Here is an 18,030-nt window from a genome sequence, read left to right as displayed (position 1 = left end):
TGCGCAGTGTTGTCTGGCGTTACGGTAAAGCTAAGCAACGCCACGCTAGCGTTCAACAGCTAGTTCGCGTCTCCTGCGCTGCTGGTGTTTCTCCTGCGCTCAGCGGGAGCCGCCTCTGGCTCGTTCCGGCGGTTTCGGGCGCTGACGGACGGACTGTTAGGACCAGAGTTCCGCTCTTGAGCCTCCGGGATGTCGTTCCTGGAGAAGCCCGTCCCCGGCAGGCTGCTGCTGGATGACACCGTTCCCCTGACGGCGGTGATCGAAGCCAGTCAGAACCTGCAGTCCCACACGGTGAGTGAGAGATAGACGGCGTTACGGCTGCAATAAACTGCGGTTTGGGCGCAGAACCTGCGCCACTGGTTCCGCACAAGCTGTTGCTGCTGATGTGTTTGTAATTGAGCTGCGTTTTATAAACGTTGTCCATCGTTGCGTCACATTATCTGGCAGTGGAGCATCTGCTTTCCCTTCTACGTTGGTGCTGTTAAAGTCACAAACCTGCCTTTATGAGCGACGTCAGGGCTGGAGTTCGGCCGTAAAAGCCCATCAGCGTTTATCAGGTGACCGTCATCCTGCAGGGATGCGGCGTCTTCGGCCCATTGTCGGACAGGCAGCCGGGCAGTGGCCGTGGAGCTGTCACTGATTAAGCAATTTCCTGGTAGCAGCCACTGGAAAACTGCTGACAGTCGGACTGAAACCGAGGCTGTGACACTGAACGACTGAAGCCAATCGACGCGAAACTAACTAATGTTTACTCCTCACAAAGCATCTAAAAGAGATTAGTGTATGTAGAACTTGTTAAAACAGGGCGGCCGCGCTCTGTCCGAGAATGGACGCATGTTGTTGTTGACAGTCCTGTTGGCATCACCTGAGCGGACGGTTAGCTTAGCATGCTAACGTCAGACATCCCATTGCTCACACAAACGCTCTCTCATAGAAATCATAGTTATGTGCGCATTACTGCAACTCTTTCAGTTAGTGAATGCAGAAATAGATCATGTATATTGGCTTGAGGACAAACGTGTCAGGAGGCTTTTCAGAACTTGTGTCTCCAACATCAACTCAGTTCTGAGAACAGAGCTCTACTGTGAAACTAAACGAAGATTCATAAAACTTCTAGCCACAAGCTAATCATGATTTCCTTTTAGGTACTAATTAAGAGTCACGGACCTAAAGAAAGTCTAATAGAAGCTACTTCCTGCTTTCCTAATGAAATGAATAAACATATTGTAGTAAACTTAGCATCTATTGACACATACTCTACAGCATGACTGACTTTCTGTTTGTGTAATTTATAAGGAATCCGTAATAAACACGTGAACTATGTGTCTTGTGTGGGTCACTGAGTTTGTATAAATGTAGGACACTATATTTTCGATTGTGACTGTTTAAAGGGCAGTAAATCTATACACATGCTGCTGCCACCGGCAAACACCTCCCAGCAGCTGTGTTTCTAAGAATCCTTCACTTTCACTCCCTCAGATTGTATTTAGTTACAGGACATAATGTGAAGGCTTTGGTTGTTTACACCCCGAGTCCTGAGAGTTTGTGAAGCAGCTCAGCTCTCAGATTACAGCCAGAACCAGGAATTAACCCAGAGGGTTAGAATAAAGTCCATGTTTACACGCTGAGTGTTGTTTTCAAAATAACATCCATCATTATTTGGGATTTTGAAACATTTTACACTGCATCTTTTGTTGGAGTCACGTGTGAACCTTTTAGTATAATCGCATAAAAAGAAGATAACACGATAATGCTTTGAAACAATGAAATAATGGAAAACCTTACTGGACTGGTTTTGTTTGTCAGGAGTACATCATCCGTGTCCAGAGAGGTGTGTCCTCAGAAAACAGCTGGCAGGTAAATAAACAGTCCCACGTCAGCACAAACTACAGCCTCAGTGATCAGTGATTAGGTTGAACTCCACACTATGACTTTAATGAAAGTAGGCTTCATTCATTCACAGTTGTATCAGATTATATTGAAGAGGTGTAAAGTGTCAGTATGTGTTTATTCATTCTAGTCCTCCATGCATTTGGTCTAATTGAAAGTGTTTGTATTGCAGGTGATTCGGCGATACAGCGACTTTGATGTCCTCAACAGCAGCCTGTTGGTGAGTCACAGCCCTCACGACTCTGGACGTTTAACACACGAATGAGTGTAGAGAGCTGAGAAATAGTTCACACAGCAATTAGCTGATTAATCAGGAGATCACAGGAAGTTTACTGCCATAGTAGGTAGTAAGTGAGAGTGGATGTCTTCAGTGGGAAAGTCTTGTGACTGAGGCATGAATAGAATCCATCCGTTACACAAACACGACCTCAGCTTCACACATCCTGGTTTGTTGTAATCAATCCTCCCGTTTCCGACACGACGGTTGTTAAAACAGGCTCCAGCTGTTCCTCTCCTGGTTGCTGTCTAATTATTTGCTCCTGATGTCGTGTTTAGAGGTCCATGAAGACGCCCTGCTACAAAGCTCTCATGACAACTGTCACTAACCAAGAGAATTTGAAGAATCTCACCCCTGTACAAACAAACCTTTCAGAGGAACGTCATGGCTGAAAACAGCTTCACAACAATCAGCTTCATTTATCTGACAGACAGTCAACATTAATAATAAAGCTTTACAGAGAGCCTCCAGAACCAGAGGGCGTCTTCTGAGGTCCTCCAGGCTGGAGCTGTTGCTTCTTTGTCCTCTGTAAAGCAGCAGTAATCTGTCGACTCGTCTTTCGTGTCACATTATTCTTAGATAACGGGACGTTTGCAAAGTTTCTGCTGAGGTTTTTGTCTGCTCGTTTCCTGCTGGCTTCCCTCTCTCTGACCCCGGCCTCTGATCTTTAGTCCACATGCAGCAGAACCGGGACAAACCTGCTAAGTGTAAATAAAAGGGAAAACGTATGAATGGACTTAAGAAAAGCATTTTATCCTCTGTTTCTACAGGTGTGTGGCATCACGCTCCCTCTTCCGCCTAAAAAACTGATAGGGAACATGGACAGGGAGTTTATAGCAGAGAGGCAAAGAGGACTGCAGGCGTATCTGGACTCTATTACCCAGCATCCCCTGCTTTGTAGTTCCCATTCTGTCAAAAAGTTCCTGGACCCCAACAACTACTCTACAAACTACACAGGTTTGTTTCCTCCTTGTGTTCAACTTCCCCTCTGAGGTGGAAGTAACATCACTGTCATTGTCTTGATTATGTTGCTATTTGACGTGTGTTTTGTCTGTATGTTTCTCAGAGATCGCCCTGCAGCAGGTCTCCATGTTCTTTAGGTCAGATCCAAAGTGGGAGGTGTTGGAACCTCTCAGAGACATTGGTAAGACCCTGTTATAATGCCTGAAGTCACCCTCAGTCTGATTATTATAATATTATATAGATTATCATGCGTGTAAATACAATGAGATATCACTCTTTCTTGTTCAGGCTGGAGAATCAGGAAGAAATATTTTTTGATCAAAAACAAAGAGCAGCCCAAAGAGAAAGATCTGCTGAGCTGGGTGAGTCACAGTTACAAGGTGGACGCTGAGTCCTTCATGGTGGGTTTCACTGGTTCACCTGCAGACGGCTGAAAGGGCAGCACATAAAGCTGGAGATTGATTGTGTGCAAAAGTGAGAATAGATTTAACATTAACTACACAGTCACATGCAGAGTGTCCTGGTTTTATAATAGGAAAGCTTTTTGTAGGTCAGAAGCAACAATCAGTAACAAACAATAAAATAAACCATCTCAATGCTCACATTTCAGTCTGATACGTCAAAGGACCTGACTCAGGTTGAAAGAAGACGAAAGTAAAACAACTAAAGTGAAAAATTCAAATCATCAAAATACTAAAAATACTAATTCCTCTTTTGTGCGTGTGTGCGTGCGTGAATGTGTGCGTGCGTGCCTGTGTGTGTGTGTGCGTGCGTGTGCGTGTTGCAGGTGGACCTGGGTCCTGATAAGTTCCTGTCAGACAAAGACCTGCAGTCAGCCATGAAGCTGCTAACCGGCCTTTCTGTACGTACACACCACTTTCACCGCGTTGAGCTGTTTCCTCTAATGTGTTGAAAAATGATCAGTTCGGATGAATGTCTTAAATGTTATGTTCTGTAATAATTAAATTAAAAACTAAAAAGCCACATTTCTGCTAAAGCCAACTGTCATTAATGTGGTTCAGATACGGGTCAAATATGTTGAATGGACGTCTCCTCCTCTTCCTCTCCAGACTCCGTACCTTTATCCACTATTGTTCTCCAGCACCAGTGAGTCTTCAGCTCTGCTCATCCGACCATTTAGTGAGAGAGGATCTCTGAAAGACCACATCTGTAAGGTACAGTGAGCGACAGCCGCACCAGTGTTGTTAGGGTTTTATGATAACACAACCAATGAAATTAGTTTATTTATCAGCACAATTAAAAACAACACACATTGATTAAAGTTCTGTAATAAATAAACTCAAGTGTTTTTTGTACTAATAGATGGTTCCATGAACTTTTCCTCCCTCCTCCTCCCAGGTGAAGCCAAGAGAGATTTACCTAAAGAAGTACTGTAATCCCAAGAAGAGTCAGGGCCTTGAACTCTCTCACATTAAACTGTACGGCCGTCAAATCCTGGAGGTATAATTACACACACACACACACACACACACACACACACACACACACACACACACACACACACCGGCTACAGTTTTTAACATCTTATGATGTGATTTTGTCGTGTCATCTTTACTTTGCGTGTGTGTGTGTGTGTGTGTGTGTGTGTGTGTGTGTGTGTGCGTGTGTGTGTGTGTGCGCGCAGGGCTTGAAGCTCCTCCATGACGGGGGTGTATTTTACGGTCACCTCCATTCGTCCAACGTGCTCGTAGACGATGGCGTGTGTCGACTCATGGACGTGGAGAACGGCATGCTGGGAGTTCCTTCGATGCTGCGGCCGGTTTTCACCCAGTTCAGGAAGATTAACGTACGTAGACCCTGAACTTAAATGAGCCTGGATCCTTGTGCTTAGGTTTGTTCTGAATTGTTGCATTTGTTGTTGAAAACGATTCGATTTTTTTTGCAGACCACAGAGAGCATCGACGTCTTCTGCTTTGGACATTTACTGTACGAGATGACGTACGGCCATCCACCAGACAGCGTCCCCGTGGATCAGCACCCCACTGTCCCCTACGCAGCTGTTGGTATGTATGCATGCACACACACACACACACACACACACACACAGATCCCTTCACGCCTTATGTGACTGTACAGGGTTAAAACCAGTGCGTTTTCCTTCCAGTGTCAGTGCTGCAGTCCATTCTGTCCAAAGAAGCATGTAAGAGTGGGATGCCCAGAGTGGCGGATCTCATCCAGACACCGTGAGTTCACATATTAACCGCTGACCCGTGGCTTTAAATGATGAATGTACACATTCTGTAAACATTCAACAAACAATGGTCTGAAAGGGGAAAAGGAAGCAGAAAATCCCCTTAGTAGATGCTGACGCTTCACACTCTGTGGTTTTCAGGCTGTTCAGTGACATCCAGCTCCAACACTCAGAAAAACTCCAGATCAAGGTAAGAGGAGCCATTGTACATCAGACATGGGCTTAAACAGGTGAATGTGGATCTGTGAACCTGTTCATCGCCTACAGGTTCCCAGCAGGTTAAAAGAGGCACTGAAGACGGCAAAGGAGAGTCTGGAGAAGAAGCTGCAGGAGGAGCAGAGAGTGGTGCGTGTCTGATTCATATCACAAGCTGCTCCGGTGGGCTTTTAGGGCCGTGAGCCTGGAAAAGGTCACGCTTCACTCGTATTACGGACTGTTTTTCATGTGAGCGTCATGATGACCACCAACTGCCATGACATAAGACTTGCAACAGTCTGTATTTTCACACAGCCTTTGTGTAAGAACTTCCTGTAACAGCACAACAGAGTTCTGATTCCAGGAACTTGGTCTCTGTATTATTACTGTAAACAGTAAATACAGGCTTTCTGATTATAAAATGACGCTCTGAATTGTGCCTTATTTGTTAATAATGGTAATGTTTTGTATTGGTGTGTGATTAAAGCTGTACCAGCACAGGAGGCTGACCCGAGCTCAGTCCCACCACGGCTCAGAGGAGGAGAAGAAGAGGAGGAAGATTCTGGCGAGGAAGGTAAACGAATGCAAAGCACACGAAGCACTTCATCCACAGCTCTGTTTAAACTTAGTAAGAAAAGAAGCCCGAGTCCGAGGTTAGTTGGTCTGAAGTAACTGTGTATAAGTACTGCATGTTGTAGTACACATAATTACACACAGCTTTGTACAGTAAATAAGTGTTTTTGTTTCACGCTGCTCTTTTTTTGGGCCTTTGCAGAAGTCCAGACAGTCAACGTATGAAAATGAGGAAGACGTTTCTGTCAGAAACAACAATAACTCTGGTAGGTCCGTTCTGCCGCCGCCCTCAGTGCACAGGGTGCCAGCTGTTGGTTCGTCCAAATAGCAAAGGAAACCTGACTGTGAAAGCATGGGTGTCTTTATAGTAAGCAGGTGACTGGACGGTCAGAGCCCATAAGGATGGTTATTAGTCAGTCTGAGCTCAACCTGCTACTCTTCATTCCTGACACATTGTTGGTTTCCTGCTCTGCTTTTGTCAACATCACATGAAGCTATTTGATAGCAATGAATCTGTCTCTTGCTGCTTTTAGGTTCTGGAGCCAGTTCCCCTCCCACTTGTCCGTCCTCCCCCACCCCCCCGTCCACAACAGGTATGCTTGTCTGTCGGCTGTGTGTCGTGATGAGTTCCTCCATATGTCGGACAGTGTTTGTGTGTGTTCACCTCGTGTCTTCCGTTTGGGACAAGATTTGTGTCATTAACTCTAAAATGTGTGATTTTGAAGACTAAACATAAACTTGACCTTTTGATTCCTTTTCTTTCTCCTTGGATAATAATAATCAGTCAGTCAGACAGTCCTTGTGCCTTCACTTCATTATCTGTCTGTGGTCTCCTCTGAACTCCACGAGACATAACACTGCAGAGAGTGACGTCTCAAAGTTTAGCTTCTAGTCTTTCTTGCTGCATAAACAGACCGGTCTGTTTTAGTGTTGGTTTAGATCTGCACATTTCACTGGCATGCAGTAACTTAGCTTCCTACCCTGGTATTGTTGTGTCCTCTCTTTATTCATCTCGCCTCCTCTCTCCTTGTCTCCTCTCCTCTTTTTCCTGGTGCTACTGTGTAAATGCTGATTGATCACTGAACAGATTAACTGTCCTCTCCCTCTCTCTTCTTCCTGTGCTGTCTCCACCATAGAGCATGCTCCATTCTGAACGTGTCAGTGGGTAAAGTAAGAGTTATAATGTCCATAATGAAGGTCTCTGGTGGCTTTTAAAGATGTCGTTCACCCTGGTTTCCCAACAAGCAGCTGGTCACAAGCAAAGTTGCTTCAGCTGAACACATGGATGAAGCTGCAGCCATGCGTTCTTAGTCCTCATCCAGCTCAGATGGCTGGAGACCTGCTTTGTGAGCGACCTTATTTACCTGAGAATGGTGACGTTTGGTGTTCTTGGGAACTGTTAATTTCACCATCTTTTTGCTGCACATGGTGCAGACAGTGATTGATAAGCACTAATATTCAGTTCCAACTAGTTTTTATTCTTAGGGGTTGAACAGGATGATGAATTACATCACTCTGCTTTCCACATAAACAAAGATATTAGATGTGAGTATAAAAATGTGTTTAAACAATATATAGAATCCAAACATCATGAACAGTTAGTCTGAATATACTTACAATGTAAAATATTTACTGTAACACAGGTAAGTAAACTGCTTTTTAAATAAATGTGTGATGTGACAACATTTGGCCATTTACTGAGAGCTGAAATGATCAAATCATCAGACATTCTTTGTGTTTGACCTTGATTTGACTCATAGTATATTCTACTCTAACGTGAGGAAGCATCACGTCTGTTTAATCTCTGCTTGTCTGGACCAGGGTGCAGCGACAACTTTAAAACAACCTCGCGATCTGCAATGACACACATGCACGCACGCATGCACGCACACACACACACACACACAACCACACCCCGTCAGGCTGCTGCCGTTCCCATTGAAGGCTGTGTTCTGTCCGTTTCGTTCCGTTCCGTTCGTCTGCTTGATCAGTCCGGTCGCATGTCTGTCCTTCAGTTCCTGTTTTGTTCTGTTTGTTTCGTCTGCTGATGTTTAATTTGTAATTTTTCTTTCATTTTGCGCTATTAGGAGTGAAATATCAGTTTTCTTGAGTTTCTCCTCCCATTGTTACAGAGCTGTGGACCAAACAAAACCGAAACCTTCTGGATGAACATTTTTACTGGATTTGCATTTGTTTTGCTTCTATGTCTCGTGTAATGAAAGTTAATTTTCTGCACAGCCGTCCTGGAGACAATTCGTCTGCGCTGAGGAAATTAGTCCTTATAGTATTGAAATTGTATTTCCAACATTTTCTACTAATTGTCAGCTGCAGTGACGAGTTTCTCTGGCATCGGTTTCCATCTGTCTCAGGGACAGATGTCCTTTCATTACGCTGCAGATATTTCACTTTATGCTGCAGCAGCTGGAGTCTGGAGGCTCTGCTGACAGCATTCGGCCTCTGCTTTAACTTTTTCTTTCATCCATGGCTTGCATTGTTTATGTGATGCAAACTGATGGAGATGCAGCAGGTTCAGCCTCAGCTCACTGTCAGTTCACTCCTCCATTAAATCAGTTGTGACCTTTAGATATATTCAAGTCTCAGTCCAAGTAGGTGTTTAGCAAACACCCTGCCACCGGATGCTTCATACACCATTAATCCTAACATTTTAAAACACACGTGTCCATTTCTGTAGCAACGTCCACCAAGGCTTTTGGGTAATGTTATAGTTATCACAAAGAAAAATCATTTAACCTTGTTATTCTTCTTTTAAGTGTAAATACCAGCTTTTGATTCTGACCAACATTTATTGATAGTATGAAAATCTCTCAACAAAACGTTTGAACTGATTGTGGATTGAGTTCAGCCTGGATCCGACCTGTGGGTGTTGGTTTCACAAAGACAACCAGGCTCCTTCGCACTAGTTTTCTTATAAGGACACTTCTAATATATTAAGTATTTGTACTTCATGGGGTGACTTTCAGAGGTATTAATCTCATCATGACTTCCTCTGCCATGAGGCACTGTTGTAACTGTAAATCAGCTGTAAACAGACATCAGCTGCTGTTTCTATTGAGCCTCTGGTCCATTAGGCCCCAGGTTTATGGTGTCCCTTCCATCAAGGACCCACGGTGGTCCAATCTCCTGCTGTGGTGTTAAACACCCGGCTGCGGGTCGAGCTTTGACTCCGGCGCTGCAGACCCATTTCCCGTTAGCTGAAAGCGTTACGTTACTGCTGACGACTTTCAGTAGATCAACCTGAGGTGAATCAGGATCTTTGTGCAGCCAACTCCTGCTGTAGCTGAGGACGAGCAGACAATGCTGTCGTTGTTCTCTCACACTCCTTCTCCTTATGTTTTTTTCTGTCATCCAGGAGCCCAGGCTGCTCCTCCTCCTCCCCCTCCACCCCCACCCCCACCCATGCTGCCCTCCTCCTCCTGCGCCCCCCCTCCTGCCCCCCAGTCCCCCTCAGATGGAGCGGGGGGAGGCCGTGCTGCCTTGCTGAGCTCCATCCAGACCTTCAGTAAGGGAAAACTGAAAAAGGCCCAGACTGTTGACCGCAGCAAACCCAGCGTTTGACTCCATGGACCGACACACGACCTGGGGACCGCCGCTGCAGCAGCACCACGACCTGCTTCTCCGCTGTGGTCTGGATCTGTTCATGTGAAAGCAAAGCACTAAAAAAAACCCTCACGTACCACTAATCTAAATCTTCTTTTTCTGCTCTATTTTGAAACTTTTGCTCTGGTTGGAATCGTGGCCTCAGTCTGTTTTTTTTTTTTTTTACTTTTGACAATCTTGGGAATTTGAAGGTTTATCTTTTCTGACTGCTTTGTCGCTTGAATCATCCACCAGGCTGCAGCATAGACTGAGTGTGAGTGACTTTCCTGGCTTTGGCAACCAGCCTGCCTTTTTTTCGTCTGGGAAAAATAAAGTGGTCGTAAATGGATTGAATCCACTTTAATCCTGCTGGGTTCTGAACTTCAGATTCCTGGATCCAGAACTAAACATCCTTATTCTGATCTTCGTCATCTGGTCCGTCTGGATTCTGAACCTACAACTGGACCAAACCCTTTTGTCCTCCTCTAGAACATCTTTGACCTTTGACATGTAGCCTCCACCCTCCGCTGAGACTGATTCACTGCAGGATGTCGGTGTCAGTGACTGATACCAGGAAAACAATCACCATCATCAAGTAATTTCTGTATAAAAATTCTAAAAACAATACTGAACCAAAAAAACTCCAGTTCTGTTACCAGAAATCTCCTTGAATGATTATTATAAAAATTAAGACAAATCCCATGAAATGGAATTTTGAAAAATTCTATACATGTATAGAGTGATTTGAATACACAGACCTTACAGGTTTCATTTATTAAAAAGTAGGAATAAGACTAAATTATGATGATTATACACAATTATGATTTGATAAGAAGAGAACTTTGTGGACTGTGAAAAACCACACAAACCTTAGGGACAAACACCTGCTGCTGGTTTAGTTTGCCCTGAATCAGAAATGCAGTGTTTTGATTTTGGTGGTGTTTTCTGCCAGAATTCTTCAGTCCAGACTCTTTGTTGTGTTGAGCTCTGTGGGTGTGAAGCAGCCTCTGAACTCTCTGCATGTTGCTCGTAGACCAGAGCAAATTAAGTCCAGTGCTCACCCCTCGTATCAGAACGGCCTGAAGATTATCTGAAATGATATTTCCTCCACTGTGGCAGGTTTAAAAGGACGTGAACATGTACCTCTTTGTGTAAAATAAATCTTTATGCTAACTGTAGCTTTTCATGCTGAACAATACTGCAGGCTTTAGCCCATTAATCTTGCACTTAACCTCCGTTTGTTTTTACATTTCCTTCCCTGCAGACAGTTGCGGTTAAATGGTGAGAATCCATCAAAGTCCACAATTAGCTCAGTCAGCTGTTGTTTTATAACCATTACTCTGCAGCAGTGCGGTAACCTAACGTTTTACACTTTATGGTAAACTGTCATCTGTTTTATGAATATTACTACTTGAATATTTTAGTATGCATCATATTTTTGTCAAAATGCATGGATGTAAGAATTATTAAATGTCTCTAAAAACAAAAGTATAGAGAAGACAAAAACTGGAACCCTGAGCATGTGCTGATGCAGTGATCGCTGATTTACAGCCAGACTCACTGATGCCATTTGATTTTTCATGTGACATTAACATTGTGACAGTAACACAGTTTGGGTGAATCAAGATCTGCAGTCGTCGGCCGCCTGGAGAGAAGGAAATCAGCTCTATTTTAAAGATGATGTTGTTACACAGCAGAGATTTTATTTTTCGTGCCATATGAATCCTTGTGCCTATTGAAACCTGAATGTTTGTAAAACTATTCTGCAATCTACCATACAACATTACACAAACAGAAGAATAGTGAGGATCATCGGCATCTATTTAGCAGGCCTTGGTGAACGGTTTTCTCACTGTATGATCAGCAGGTTTACACTTATCAGATTTATTTGGAAAAAGGTGAAAATATCATTCAAGTATTTCCACAATGACCTCACATTGTGTATTGTGCCACAAACCTTTCAAATATTTTCCAGATGCTCTATTTGCAGATGCTAAGTCTAGATTATATTTGAAATATTTGCTAAAAAAAGTTGTAGCACTTTTAAGTACAAGGTTTTCCATGTCTCTCCTCTGATTTAGCTTTCTGCCTGTTTTAAGACATCTGCGTTTTGGGTAAAAGCTTCTGACAGCCTGAACCTTTTATATTTCAGTGTTCTGAAGTCGTGCTTCTTAACCAGGAACCTCCTTCACCTGTGAGTTCCTGAACATAACCAAGTGCTCAAGATGTTTGTGAACACTTTGCTGTGAATTTAAAGCTCAGAGGAATCCTGCATCACTCTGATCACTATAAACCAACTTTAACCCCTCAGAGATTTTTTTGTTCCAAATTGATTTGGGTTTTTTCAGTGCAATCCAGTTTAATGCAATGTACTTCTTGTGTTGAGTTGTCATTACATTGTATAAGAATGTTTCTCCGCAGCACTTTACCCATGAGGGGTGAAAGACAAGTCTTAGAGGTGTGTTTGTGTTGATGAAAACAATTTGCAGAATAAATTCAAAGATGATGCTCAGTTGTGAGTGAATCGTTCATAAACGGTGTTATTTGCAGTTACTACACATTAGATGCATCAACTGTTTAAATGACACGATGACGTTTGACCATAAATATCATGATTTTAACCAGCAGGCATTCATTCATTCTGGTCTATATGACTATTGGCAAGTGATCTTATCGATGCCGGATCAATGTTTTTGATCAAGGAGACAGTTGCGCTATTCTAGATATTTGAAGAATTTCAGTCTCGTGCTGAGCTCCGGTCACAGGTCTCTGCTGCCCTCTGCTGTAAAACACAGGTGCTTGCAGATTTTTTTTAAAGAAATACTTTTACTGAACGCTATAAGTAATGTGTTCAGAACCAGCCCAGCCAGAGTTTGGGTTATTTATAGAAGGGTGACATTATCGGGCTATTTCGATCAGAGCAGGCCTGGTTTTCTGTACACATGACAGCACAGTGTCCTTGGGTTTTTTTCCTCACTCTTTGAGTTTGACCCGCCTCCGTGTCTTTTGAGTCGCGGTGATTGGCTCCATGTTATGACATGTTTCAACTGACTTACAAACTGCAGTATTGATTGGTTGAAGTCTCCTCACGTCGTCGAGACCCCGCCCCTTTCCCCGGCAGAGGACAGGTTGAAGATGGCGCTGTCCCTGAGGTGCTTTCTCCGCTGTGGAAAGGTACGAGATCTCCTATAAATGAATGCTTTTGTGTGACTGTTGCGGTTTTTGCTGATTCATATCGTTGTTTGCGTCTCTCTCCCTCTTCGTCAGAATGCCGTGTCGGCTGTGCGGCAGCGGGGATTTCACAGGAGTGTTCCGGCCGCTGCCCAGGTCAGTGATAGCAGCTAGCAGGCTAACTTTCGCTAATACAGCTAACAGTTTGTGTTTGTTTTTATTTTGTTTTCAGCAGATACATATTGTAATGACAAACTACAGCTGAAATACACTCTTCATCTAAGTAATCTACGTTTAGTGGTATATTTCTGCCACTGTTAATGCGTCACTTTGCTATTGTAGACCGGTAGTTTAAAAGCTGTCAAAGGAACTAGGCTGTAAAGGTGTTTTTTTGTTTTTTCAGGTTGTGGATTTTGTTTTGGTTTTTATGCCGACTCCCTCTTAGCTCCTTTGCAGTGCACGCAAAGTATTAGAGAGCGTTAGTGGTGATCTTATATTGACTGTGGAGCTGCCTTCTTATCAGGTGACCGTCCGTGATGCCCTGAATCAGGCGATGGATGAGGAGATGGAGAGGGATGAGCGGGTGTTTCTGATGGGGGAGGAGGTGGCTCAGTATGATGGTGCCTACAAGGTGAGTAGATGTTCATCATGGGACCAGGTTAACAAAAAGACATTATGGCTAAACGGTAAAGTTGATGGGTGTCTGCTGCACATTCTGGATTTGGATTTAGAGTTTCTGTTTGCATAGTAATGTCTAATATAGTGAGTTTCTAATTGTGTGTGTGTGTGTGTGTGTGTGTGTGTGTGTGTGTGTAGGTAAGCAGAGGGCTGTGGAAGAAGTATGGAGACAAGCGCGTCATTGATACTCCAATCTCAGAGGTGAGACCCTCACACTCTCTGTTGTCCACTAAATTCAATCTGTTCTTGTTGTGTGATGGAAAGACTCTGTCAGACAAGCAGGAAATGTTCTTTCATATTGTGTAATTGACATCTTTCTCTCTCTGGTGCAGATGGGATTTGCTGGCATTGCTGTTGGTTCTGCTATGGTGAGTTTCTGTTTGTTAGCATAGTGAGACACATTGCCTTGGTGATGAAACACCGCTTAGAAACGTTCACCTTCAACCAGTGGCAGCATGTTGAACTCTACAGATGTTATAGGAAAAAAACATAACCATTATTAGAAAAAAAAATCCTGTGTCAATATACCAGACATAATTAAACTGGATATTATTTAAATTATCGAGGCTGTTAGTATTGTTTACTAAGCGATAGAGCTCATACCTAAAGTATAATGAACAGATATTGTCTTATAAAACCCTTAGATATAATGACAAGAAAACTATAAATGTGTTTGTATTCTGTTGAACATCACCTTAATTACTGTCATGAAACGTGTTTGTTTATGAGCATAGCTTTCTACAGCGCTTTATTATTAATCTGTTGTCACTTTAGGCCGGCCTGAGACCCATCTGTGAGTTCATGACCTTCAACTTCTCCATGCAAGCCATCGACCAGGTCATCAACTCTGCAGCAAAGACCTACTACATGTCAGCTGGTCTGCAGGCCGTGCCCATCGTCTTCAGGGGCCCCAACGGCGCGTCGGCAGGCGTGGCAGCGCAACACTCACAATGCTTTGCTGCATGGTGCGTATCTCCTGATACGGTTCATACTGTTTATGAGCTAAAACCTTTTTAGATCAATATCACTGTCTATTTAATCACTAACCCATTTTATGGTGTCTTTGTTTGCACTCAAAATGTAACAGATACAGCAGAATGAATAGGACAAAAAGCATGTGACTGTATTTTCAGATTCACTGATCTCAGTCACTGCTATTTTAAACTAATAGTAAATGTATCCCAAGCCTCTGTCAGACATGCAATCTCAACTATGTTGGGTCATGACAGGGCATTAGGCCGAGTTGTCTGTTCACACATGTAGCACTCGCACACAAACAGATTTTACCCATTTATGTATGTTCTCATAGCATTGTTGACGAAAAGTAGCATTCTGCATGTTTGTCTCGTCATCAACACACTCACCCACTTGCTGTGTCAGGTCCAGGCAACTCCACACAAAGTTGCCTTGATTCTAAATGGACTTGCTAGAGAAAGTCCATTTTCTCTCCATGCCGGACAACTTGGCACTTAATTGAACATTAAAAGTTTAATAAACTAGTCATAAACTGCTGTTTGTCTGCAGGTACGCTCATTGCCCAGGTCTGAAAGTTGTGAGTCCCTGGAACGCAGAAGATGCCAAAGGTCTCCTGAAAGCAGCCATCAGAGATGACAACCCAGGTGAAGCATCACACCACAGAGTGTCTCTTCATTAACACAGACACTTTGTTGAAGTGAGGTGATATGGGTTTCCCAAAACAAGGTTCTAATTTGATCGTAACCCTCTGAGGTTCAAATTATATTTGTCTTCATGTGTTGCTATAGTAGATTTATATGTTTAATGCTTTGACTGTGGTGCTGAACTCGGCCTGATTATGTGTCTTTTGTAGTGGTGTTCCTGGAGAATGAGCTGATGTACGGCGTTCCCTTTGAGATGTCAGAGGAGTCACAGTCCAAAGACTTCACCATTCCCATTGGCAAAGCCAAGATCGAGAGACAAGGTGAGACTGAAGCTGTGCTTTACAGGCTCTGACGCGCTGGATTATTTATTTTTCCTGAGTGACACGTTCTTCTTTATTTTTGTGTTCCAGGAAATCACATCACCATGGTTTCTCATTCCCGGTTCGTTGGTCACTGTCTGGACGCTGCCGCTGTCCTCGCAAAGGACGGAATCGAGTGTGAGGTAGAGGAAAAAATGTAACACCTGCTGCAGGTGATCTGTGCTGAGCGCTGTTAACTGTTGACTGTTTCCTTTCTGTCAGGTGATTAACCTGCGGACCATCCGTCCTATGGATGTGGAGAGTATTGAGGCCAGCGTCATGAAGACGAACCACCTGGTGACGGTGGAAGGTGGCTGGCCTCAGTTTGGGGTGGGAGCCGAGATCTGTGCCAGGATCATGGAAGGTAAGATGAGCTGCAGGAGACTTGGGAGTATTGCATTCATATTGTTCTGTTTCTATTGTTGTAATAGAAACAGTAAATCGAAAAGCTTCAGCCTTAAAATAAAATAAGGAATATATATAATTAGAAAGATATAAAATCAGTTACAGAAAAGAAAAGCCCGATTCAAATACATGACTGGTGCAAAAGAAGCTGCTGAAAACTACCAACCCTCCTCAGTAAATGATCAACAGCTCTACCTTCTACATATTTTCATAGAATGCAGTTCATTCACAGTTGTCATAATTACTAGCCCAATAATATAAGATCTTAAATCCTTGTGCCTGTATTTAGGTCCTGCCTTCAACTACCTTGATGCTCCGGTCACCAGGGTGACTGGCGTGGACATCCCCATGCCGTACGCTAAGATCCTGGAGGACCACAGTCTGCCGCAAATCAAAGACATCATCTTCTCTGTCAAAAAGACCCTCAATGTGTGAAACGCACACAGGACAAACCCACTGAGGCCTCTTTGGTCCCACAGACGGTGGAAACATTGTCTGATTAAAATATTTGAACCGTGTGTATATACAGACAAAACGGTTCATTAAAAAAAAAAAATACAAAACGTTCCAGATTGTTACGTTTCCAGCAAGATGTTGGTTATAAAGCGCACAGTTGTCAAACCTGCACACCAAGTCCGGTCCACTCCTCATCCACTTTAGTGACAACCTTGACCGAACTCTGTGTGTGTGTGGTACCGTTTCCGCCCCTTCAAAATAAAACTTGCCTGTAAGTTTTTAATGTTTTTCTGGATGTTTGTTTGAAAACACTACTGCTGAGTGAGCACAACAAAACAGGAAGTTGGGTAAAAACAATAAATATTAACTCTCATCCTTCAGCTTGCATCTATTCATCATTTTAACCAGGCATTTGACAGAGTAGGAGCAGTTTACCACACTTTATTCAGGCTCCAGCCTGTCTTGCTCTGGTGTTTTCTTGCTGACTGTTCCACTTGTGCTCTCCTCTCAGCAGTTTTGCTTTAATGACGTTCCCACATATGCATTATAGTCAGTCTTTCCTCACACTCATTCGGATCTGTCTCTAAAAGCAGCAGTGAAGAGCGAACCAGCCAAGAGCTGAAGTGTGGTCAGGAGTATTTATTTTAGCTGCAGCAGCTCTGTGGATGATGTTGCTGTAATTTACTCTGTTACAAAAATAAAACCTGTCCAGTCACATAAGTTTCTATTCCTCTGTCCAGTGATTAGCAAGATTTTATTTAGAGAAATGGAGATAATTGGTCTATAAAGGAACATTTGGCAAATCAAAATCTGCGAAAACAAAGACAGTGACAGAAAAGAGAGAAAGGTTTGAGTCAAAGCTTTAAATACTTTATTGGCAAATTACAGGAACCTGATCTGTATCAGACAGGAAGCACATCTGAGACCAACCATGAAAACATCACAGTCTTCAACTTGATTGAAAATTATTATTTTATAACATCATGGGAAAGAAAAATAAATAAAGACCTGAAATCATGAACATGAAGCTCAGGGAGGATCAATGGGTCTACGAGTTTGAGGCATTCAGGGACAGTTGAGAACTGTAATCTGTAATTAATTTTGTAGGTGGTTCAAAGTCAATCATAGCAAATCTCCCTCATTAGGTCAAAAAACAGTTATTTAAAACACAAAACTGATTAATGTCAAATCTTTTCCTTTGTGCAAAAACAGTCAAACAATATTCTGTCTACATATGCACAAGACCTGAACAGCCTGAGACTCAAACCATTTCTGTTGTGATGGGGACAAGATGAACTAAAAATCTCGATGCTCTTCTAACTGTTGGATATTTTACAAAGAAGGTTTAATAATAGCAGCTTTATACTTTATACATGAGCAGCTCAAGTGGAGTCGCTGCATAATTTCCTCTACAAAGATCAAAGGTTAGTTGATAAAAATGAAATGTATTACTTGAGAAATTTGTCTAAGACAAAACCAGGAAACAATCAGATTAAGTTGTTTTTAATTTTTAAACTCACAATATTTTAACAACATAATGTTTATTATATCAAATGTGTTGAATTTAAATCCATCCAGGAAGGTCCAGGAGACCCAAAGTTCACATTGAGTGTATTAACTAAACACTGTACAATT

The 18,030-nt window shown here is 42.9% G+C and overlaps 2 protein-coding genes across 5 annotated transcripts; both read left to right on the top strand.

Annotated features, from left to right (window-relative positions):
* The first annotated feature begins 32 nt into the window (after positions 1-32).
* On the top strand, positions 33-12,219 carry pxk (PX domain containing serine/threonine kinase). 4 transcript variants are annotated; one of them, XM_055509183.1, is made up of 19 exons: positions 35-291; positions 1,807-1,857; positions 2,063-2,110; positions 2,938-3,124; positions 3,234-3,311; positions 3,419-3,492; positions 3,918-3,992; positions 4,201-4,305; positions 4,490-4,591; positions 4,776-4,937; positions 5,037-5,154; positions 5,256-5,334; positions 5,484-5,532; positions 5,610-5,687; positions 6,025-6,111; positions 6,313-6,376; positions 6,644-6,703; positions 7,247-7,275; positions 9,481-9,601. In XM_055509183.1, the coding sequence occupies exons 1-18, from the start codon at positions 190-192 to the stop codon at positions 7,261-7,263; spliced, it is 1,536 nt and encodes a 511-aa protein (XP_055365158.1). In that variant the 5' UTR covers positions 35-189; the 3' UTR covers positions 7,264-7,275; positions 9,481-9,601. The 4 variants fall into 4 exon arrangements, with proteins under 4 accessions (XP_029007357.1, XP_055365158.1, XP_055365157.1 ...); XM_055509182.1 differs by having other exon boundaries at positions 7,247-7,280; positions 9,481-9,594; XM_029151524.3 differs by lacking the exon at positions 7,247-7,275 and having other exon boundaries at positions 33-291; positions 9,481-12,219.
* A 551-nt stretch (positions 12,220-12,770) lies between these two features.
* Positions 12,771-17,115, top strand: pdhb (pyruvate dehydrogenase E1 subunit beta). Its single transcript, XM_029151540.3, has 11 exons — positions 12,771-12,881; positions 12,975-13,034; positions 13,402-13,509; positions 13,695-13,757; positions 13,889-13,924; positions 14,331-14,521; positions 15,081-15,175; positions 15,385-15,495; positions 15,586-15,677; positions 15,757-15,898; positions 16,229-17,115. Exons 1-11 carry the CDS (start codon positions 12,843-12,845, stop codon positions 16,372-16,374), a joined length of 1,083 nt encoding a protein of 360 aa, XP_029007373.1. The 5' UTR covers positions 12,771-12,842; the 3' UTR covers positions 16,375-17,115.
* The last annotated feature ends 915 nt before the right edge of the window (positions 17,116-18,030 follow it).

This window comes from Betta splendens, chromosome 5, assembly GCF_900634795.4.
Source record: "Betta splendens chromosome 5, fBetSpl5.4, whole genome shotgun sequence".
NCBI classification, from domain to species: domain Eukaryota; kingdom Metazoa; phylum Chordata; class Actinopteri; order Anabantiformes; family Osphronemidae; genus Betta; species Betta splendens.
The sequence above is the reverse complement of the archived record's forward strand: the minus strand, read 5'-3'. Positions and strand labels throughout refer to the sequence as shown.

Bases quoted from the DNA above. Each gene is read 5' to 3' on its own strand.
- pdhb (XM_029151540.3), top strand. From the start codon at position 12,843: ATGGCGCTGTCCCTGAGGTGCTTTCTCCGCTGTGGAAAG. The intron at 13,758-13,888 runs GTGAGACCCTCA...TCTCTGGTGCAG, and splicing joins TTGATACTCCAATCTCAGAG to ATGGGATTTGCTGGCATTGC. The intron at 15,176-15,384 runs GTGAAGCATCAC...TGTCTTTTGTAG, and splicing joins CATCAGAGATGACAACCCAG to TGGTGTTCCTGGAGAATGAG.
- pxk (XM_029151524.3), top strand. From the start codon at position 190: ATGTCGTTCCTGGAGAAGCCCGTCCCCGGCAGGCTGCTGCTGGATGAC. The intron at 2,111-2,937 runs GTGAGTCACAGC...CTGTTTCTACAG, and splicing joins TCCTCAACAGCAGCCTGTTG to GTGTGTGGCATCACGCTCCC. The intron at 3,993-4,200 runs GTACGTACACAC...CTTCCTCTCCAG, and splicing joins AGCTGCTAACCGGCCTTTCT to ACTCCGTACCTTTATCCACT.